The following is a 7,710-nucleotide window of genomic DNA, read 5'->3' as shown; positions in this document are numbered from 1 at the left end:
TGGGGCTGGGTGCCCCATACCCAGCACAGCCTGGCCCTCTGCAGGTGCTCATCAGATGCTCACAGGATGAAGGATGTTGTGCTGCAAGACAACAGCCAGCTGCATCTGTTGGTCCTTGCCTCTGACCTCAGCATCATCACTGGCGGAGGATCGAGGTCCCCCCACCTCAGTTCCACCCCCAGCCTAACAGGACACCGTGCCCGCTGCATCTTTCCCACCAGGTTCACTGAGCAGAAGATGAAGAAAAATGCAAAGGAAGGTCAAGACTCTCAGACACATCTATCTTTATTTGTTTCCTGTCAGAAAAGTTCAAGAATTACACCAAAAAATACTTCAGCCTCTGCTACCTACTGACAAAAATACACCACAAAATTATAAAGCGCTCAGCAGTTTCGCTAGGGACAATTTGTTATTCCACTTTAGATGACAAATGAATTTACAGGTGACTCGAGGTGACTGGAGGGTGGGGGCGGGGAGAGGAAAAGTCAAATGATAGCTTTTAGCAGAATAGTTTGAGCTATGCTAGTCTCGTTACCCAGCTGTTGTGCAGGATGATTTCAGCATCATAGCAAGCCACTAAAAAAATGCCCTTTAAACGGCCTGTTCAAGCTTCATGGGAAAACAGAATCACATCTCAAATAGCCAACTCTCCCAGCCAGTTCTGGCCCTGCTGGGCCCAGAGCCAACACCACACAGAGGGGTCTCCCCAAAACATTAGTGGGAGAGCTGTGTGGGACTGCCTGATGTGGGTGCAAGGCAATGGGTAGCCTGGGCAATGCCAGCTGTCGCCTCCTGATCAGAAGCTTCTAGAAGCAGATGGCAAAGTTTGGACTATGCCCCTGTCAACACAGTGAAGTGTGCACAAGACGGCCATGGTTCTCAGTTTCCCTTAGACAAAACGACTTAGCATTGCTGAGACCCAGTCGAAAGCCTCCCTGGCTGTCACCTGGTCACGACCCTTCCTGTTCTTCCTGGTCATTACCACTTTGGGAAACAACAAACCAACAAAAATGTTAAACTTGGGTGCTGTGCTTACAGCTCGGTCAAATGCCACCTGCCTGTCCATCCTCTGCCTTCTTCATCCTGCAGTCCCTCCTTCCTCCTCTTTCTACCCCTGCCATCTCCTAGACGTGGGCAGCACCCAGGTGTAGGGCTAGAAACTCAAGAGAAAGGCAAAGAAAGCCTGCCTGCTGTTGAGTGTTCACTTCTATCCTCTGCATCTCCAAACCATGCAGCCCAAGCCCCGCTCTGATGCCCATACAGACAAGTTTATCCTCACTCTGCAAAACACACATGGTTGAGGCTTCTCTCTTTGGGTTGTGCATGTCCCAGCCTTACAAATGCCAAACTCAGTCTTCTTTCTAACTTGACAGTTCCTAACTTTCAGTGTTCCTCCTCTGCAGACCAGAGGCCAAGCGAGCAGACTGCCTGCCTCACTCGCATTCTGCACCTTCCAAAGCCTACCCTGAAGCAACCATCTCCCCCAGTCTGAGCAGCCCGGAACGTCTGTGCTCTTCAACACCCTTCACCACACGCCAGATGCAGCCAGTCTACGACTTCCATGTTTGTTTTCTTTCTCTCCTTTCCTGTTTTTAAATTTTCCTAACAAATAATAAGCAGTGGCTTTGAAAATATCTTACATGGGAACAGTCAACACGAAACATGCCTTTGTACATGGGCCTGACTCAGGGACGAATCAACGATACCAAAGGACAAAAAGAAATACTGATTCAGACAACTCCAGCGCACGAGATTTTCGGTGAGCTCCCCCCACCCACCCCGGCCCCACCCCCGCCCCCTTTTCCCAGGAGTACAGTGTTGTCTTGTAACTGGAGCTCGGCTTAGCCAGCGGGGTTCTCCTCCCCACTCCCCATGCTGGCTGGCAGGGGCGGCCTCTAGTGGCCCTGGGTCTTGGGCGGCTTGGGCTCGTGGATGACGGCAGCCGCCGACAGCCACGGCCCGATGGCCCGGGCGGTGCTCTGCTTGGCCACGCTGTAGTGGCTGATGACTGTGTAGAAGCGGCTTCTGGAGCTGGGGTCCTGGGATGAGTAGTAAGCATCCAGGGAGGCCGGGATACAGCGCTTGTGCTGGGGAAGAGAGAGACAGTCAGGAAGAGCTCAGCAAACGCTTCCCACCTGCCCTGCAACGAGGCCATCCCATCTGGGGGCCCCGGCCATCCCCGGCTCACAGCCAGCCGGCAGGGGATGGCATCTGGCCCGGGCCTGGTACTCGTCAGACCTTCCTTCATGTCATCACCATCACCATCATCAAAGCTGCCACCTACAAGAAGACAGAAGAAACTAACCTGATGTTAGAATCGTTTCCAGAGGCGGAGAAGGGGTGAGAGAAATGGGTCAAGGAAATCAAAAGGTACGAGCTTCCAGTTATAAAATGAGTATGTCCTGGGGGTGTAACATACAGCATAGGGACACAGTTAATAATACTGTAGTGGATATTTTAAAGTTGCTAGGAGAGTCGGTCTTAAAAAGTCTTTATTGCAAGAAAAAAATTTGTGACTATGCAGAGTGATGGATGTTGACTTACAGTGGTGATTATTCTGCAGTATTTACAAATATTTAATCACTATGTTGAACTCTTGAAACTAATACAATGTTATATGTCAATTAAACCTCAATAAAAGGAGAAGAAATAAAGGAAGGGAAGGAGGGAGAGAGAAAGAAAGGAAGGAAGAAGAAGGAGGGAAGGAGGGAGGAAATTGATGCCAATACTAATTCAAGGTCAACACCCTCTGCTTACTAACTGCAGGGTCGCAGTGGACACTGTTGATAGGTCTTTGCCTGGCTGATTCACCCATCCCCTAACTGCTTCACTGGACCACTGCCTGTAGCCAGTTGCTGCCCATTTCTTTTCTTTGATTGGCTATTTATTACTGTGTCTTCTTATATCAAAGCCTTGGTTCCTAACAACATATAATTATATATTTGCATTATCCTACAATATCAATCAAATGGTCCCAAAATAACAGCAATATGATGAGTAACAGACTACTGAACGGACTATATCATTTCTCTGCAGCTCTCTGTGTCCTTAGAATATATTCCACTGAGGGCATAGAGTCAATATAGTGTATTAAACAGTCATTTGGAGCAATTACTTTCTTGGCAAGTTTAGTCCTCAACTTGATATACAGCTGGATTTTAACTTGGTTTTAATTTTAGGAAAAATTTTTTTTTAATTTAGTTTTTCCAAACATGTCAAACATTGACAGGCACCCAGGACAAATGCTTATCAAGACAAAGGCAGAGAAGCCTCGCTTCTCATCGTTCCTTCTGTTCCCTCCCTGCCCACCTGACTCAATGTATTTCTGTTATTGTTGTTGTTTTAATTTATCCTTCCAGAATTTCTCTCTGAAAATATAAGCAAACATCATTCACACTCCCTTTTCTCACTCAAAACCAGCACCTTCTGTTCTTCACTCTTATCCCAGAGGGTGTTCTCTCTCCATGTCTGGAGACCCCCTCACTCACTGTCACAGGTTGTTCGGGGTTTCATATGCAGACACACCCTAGTTTATTCCACTGTCTCCTACTGACATCCCAACACTGATAGTGGTTGCTAGTCTTTCCGAACCCCAGGTTCTAATGTCCAAGGAGGTCATCTTAGGAAGTCATGTGGCAGAACCAAAAGACATGTGTTTTTAAGGCAGAACAGTCCCTGTTTGATTCCCTCACTTTGGAACGTAACAGCAGTGATGTCTTAGAAAACTCTAAAGACAGAATGCTCTTAATCTCCGTTTCCTCACATGCAAAATGGGGGCAATGAAACCTCCTTTTCAGAATGGGTGGACAGCTCAATTGAGATACTACTTATGAAAATAGCCTAGGAAGGAAGGTGACATCTAATTGGTACTCAGTAAGTGGTAACTTATCAACATTCATTTCAACTCTGAACTAGATTCTAGCTTTATTACCTCTAATAGTTATTGCCAGCCCATTCTCTAGCAGGCCCTTTGCTGTCTTGATTTTACTTAAATTCTTTCCAAGATCCCGTGGGCAGACATCATTGGTGCCCACTGCAGGCGAGACACCCGAGGCTCAGAGGGGTGGGGGAGGGCTGGAGGTCATGCAGCCAGTTCAGTCTTTCAAGGGAAGGCATGCAATCAGAGTGGGGAGGAGGCGGCCCAGCTGCAAGATGGGGAGGCCACCTCAGAAGTTCTGTTCCCTGTCTTCACATCTCTGCAGGGACAAGGAATCAGCCATTAAACCAGGATCACCCCAAGGTGCAGTGTTCTGGAGATGGAACGAGGAGCTCTCCCCAACTTCTGACTCATAGTCCGAAGCCAGCCTGCCTCCCTTCCCCACACTCTGGAGGGCACCCTCCATTGCCTACTGGCGCCCAAGTGCTTCCTGGAAGCCTGAAAACTCCCTGCCACACGTAGGACTTTTTTATTGTGATTTTATAATTTCACATCAAAATGTATTGTAAATATACAGTATTTTAGAGAGTGAAAATAATTTTAGATTGCCACCATGGATTGTGCTTTGGTGTTACTTCTATATTTCTTTGTACTTTTTTTTTTTTAAACATATTTCAATTCCTTTATTGAATGCATAAAGTTTTCTTTTTTCTTGAGGTATACTTGATTTATAATACTTTGTAAGTTTCAGGTGTATAACAACAGGAGTCACAATTTCTAAAGCTTATACTCCATTCATAGTAGTTATAAAATATTGTCTCTACTCCCTGTGCTGTACAATGTATCATTATAGCTTATTATTTCATATACAGTAGTTCAAACGTCTTAATCCTCTACCTCTATCTTGCCTTTCTCCACTTCCCTCTCCACACTGGTAACTGAAGTTTGTTCTCTCTGTCTGTGAGTCTGTTTCTTTTATGTCGTATTTACTAGGCTGTGGTATTTCTTAGATTCCACATATAAGTGATATCATACAGTATCTGTATTTCTCTGTCTGACTTATTTCACTTAGTATAATGCCCTTCAAGTTCATCCATGCTGCTGTAAGTGGCGCATTTTCATTCTTCTTTATGGTTGAGTAGTATTCCATTGTGTGTATAACAGGTATAAAACATGTGTGTATACACATCACACGCATGTGACATCTTTATTCATTCAGCATTGATGGACACTTAGGTTGCTTTTATGTCTTGATATAAATAGTGCACTGTTATCAACATTGGAGTGCATATATCTTCAAATTAGTGTTTCCATTTTCTTCAGACACACATTACATTTTAAACAATTTGCAGAGAGGTGACCATACCCAGAATTTCGATGCCAATGAAAAGAGGTTGACCCTCTAACTGAAGTTGATGGTCACCGGGAGCCACTCCCCTGCCAGAAGCCCCTTACCTTGTAGACAAATCCCTCTGGGCAGCTATGGTCGTAAGTGAAGGCTTTGTAAACCACCAGGAACACGATGCAGGCGAGGAAAGCTAGGGCCAGGCTGACGAGGATGGTGACCTGGAGAAACACAGGACAGAAGGCTCCAGCCTCAGCTTGCCTGCTTTCTGTCCACACATGGAGCCTTCAAAACCTGGAGCTGGTAGGAGGCCTGGTATGTTAGAAAAGGTAGGGGGTGACCAGGGACCCCAAGAACCAGCTCAGTCTCAGCTCCGTCACCAACCTGCAGTCTTTGAGCCTTGGTGTCCGTCTTCCAATATTCTTGGAGGCTCCGTCCTGGCCCCATGTGTGAGGTCCACGCCCCTCCCCATGTACTCTCCCTGTTGATTTTGTATAGGGGTTGATCATCAAGCGATCACTTCTAGCAGTTCTGCCTTTGATCACCACCTCCCTGCCACTACTGAGTTCCAGTCTCAGATATCAAAGCTTGTTCTACCTCCACTTGGATGCTCAATACTCACCTGAATTGCATTCTCAAACCCCTGCTCCCCTCCCATCCAGCTCCACCCAACTTTCCCCATCTCAGAAAATGTCAACGCTACCTTTGCAGTCACTCTGGCCAAAGAATTTGAAGTTCTCTCTGACTCTCTCTTCCTCACGCTCTACATCCCAGCCACCAGCAGAAGCTATCATTTCTGCCTCCCAACACACGCCTCATGGAATCGCTTCTTACGCTCTCAGGCAGCTCCACCGGGGCCAGAGCCATCATCACCCCTCACCCGCGGGACTGCAACTGCCTTCTAACTAGTGGCCTCCTCGGCCCCCACGTGCATTCACACAGTAACCTGAGAACCCCACTCAAAATCCAAGTCAAGGCACATCCCCTTTCTGCTCAGAAGCATCTAATGGTCTCCAAAATTGCTCACAATGAAAGCCCAGCTCTTGATCATTATCAACAAGCTTTAAAAAAATACACCACCAAACAAACTGAAGGCACCATCAGGCTTTACTAGAAAGGATGGAGTGGCTGATTCCAGAGGCACCTTCAGGTCTGCACTGGCCCCATGTCGCCACCTGCGTACAAAGTGGGGGGGCCACCGCCCCGATGCTGCGCTCTGGGTGCTATACACAGAGCCGGCACCTGTGGACAAAGTCGGGGGGCAACCGCCCTGAAGCTGGGCTCTGGGCATTATACACAGAATTTTTTTCTACATTACTTTCAAAGCTGGTAGCCTTTTGAGTCAGTTGACCTAGAAATATGGCAGAATTCCTGTCATAGAGAGAAGGCTTATTTTGATTTGGAAGAAAAATAAAATCATCTTGGGGTGGCAGGTGTGGGGAGGTCCCTATCCCATCTCCTTCCCACCTCAGGCCATGGTTTATAAGGACAAGAGGAGATGGGATTCTGCATTGCTCCCAAAGGAGTTGTATGTTAGCAGCCATAAATCCTGAAAGGAAGGAATCTGAAGTGGAAAAGAGGAAGATGGATGTGGGATGCAGTCATCTGAATCCTATGGGCAGACACTGTCCATGAAATTCCTCTGCATGTGGGTATGAAGTTTCAGATTAGTGGACTATTGTGATATAAGAAACATATCTATTTGGTCTTGTTCCCAGTTCCTGGCACGGAGTTAAAACCCATATAATTTCCTAGGTGATAAGAGTAGGGTAGCAGCATCTTTTGTTCTAATATTTAGTTTTTGTGCCCAGTTCCTGAAATAATTCCAATTCATAAAAGTGAAAGGAGCAACTTTTATTATTCATAACAACCCCTTTCAACTATACCTGAGTTAACGCTATGTTATGTTATGAGGTGACTTTTGGAAGGCCCCTAAGGCTGGGGAAGGAACCACTGACAGGAGGCTTGTAACTTAACTGCCTCCCTCACCTCAGAGGCAAGAAAGAGGGGCTGGAGATCAAAGTAACCACCTTAATAAATCATGAAGGCTCCATAACCCTAACTGAAGGGCTCAAAAACCTTCCAGTCTGGTGAACAAGAACACATCATGCCTCTGAAGGGGGTGCACCCCAAACTCCACTGGGACAGGAACTCCTTGCTCAGGAGCCTTCCAGCCCTTGCTCCATGTGTCTCCTGGGCTGGCTGTTCATGTGTATCATTTAATATCCCTCACAATAAATCAGTAACAGTAAGTAAAGTGCTCTCCTGGGGTCTGTGAACCATTCTAGCAAATCATTGAGCCTGAGGAGGAAGTGGTGGAGAGGCCCAGTTTATAGCCTGAGATTTGCGAGTGGCATCTGAGTGGATGCAGGCTTGTGGGACTGAGCCGTTGACCTGTGGGGTATGTGCTAATGTAGGGCAGTTAATGTCAGAGTTGAGTGAAGTTGTAGGGAATTCAGTCAGCCTCCACCAAGAATTGGAGAATCGC

General features: G+C 46.8%; 1 protein-coding gene across 1 annotated transcript in view; it reads right to left on the bottom strand.

Annotated features, from left to right (window-relative positions):
- Positions 1 to 267: 267 nt before the first annotated feature.
- NSG2 (neuronal vesicle trafficking associated 2) overlaps positions 268 to 7,710 on the bottom strand; it is a 71,782-nt gene continuing 64,339 nt past the window's right edge. The window contains 2 exon segments of the mRNA NM_001076296.1: positions 268 to 2,087; positions 5,333 to 5,443. Coding sequence (NP_001069764.1) covers positions 1,896 to 2,087; positions 5,333 to 5,443 — 303 coding nt within the window. The 3' untranslated portion in view covers positions 268 to 1,895.

This window comes from Bos taurus, chromosome 20, assembly GCF_002263795.3.
Source record: "Bos taurus isolate L1 Dominette 01449 registration number 42190680 breed Hereford chromosome 20, ARS-UCD2.0, whole genome shotgun sequence".
Classification (NCBI taxonomy): Eukaryota; Metazoa; Chordata; class Mammalia; order Artiodactyla; family Bovidae; genus Bos; species Bos taurus.
Note: the sequence above shows the minus strand (reverse complement) of the source record. Positions and strands in the feature narration are given on the sequence as shown.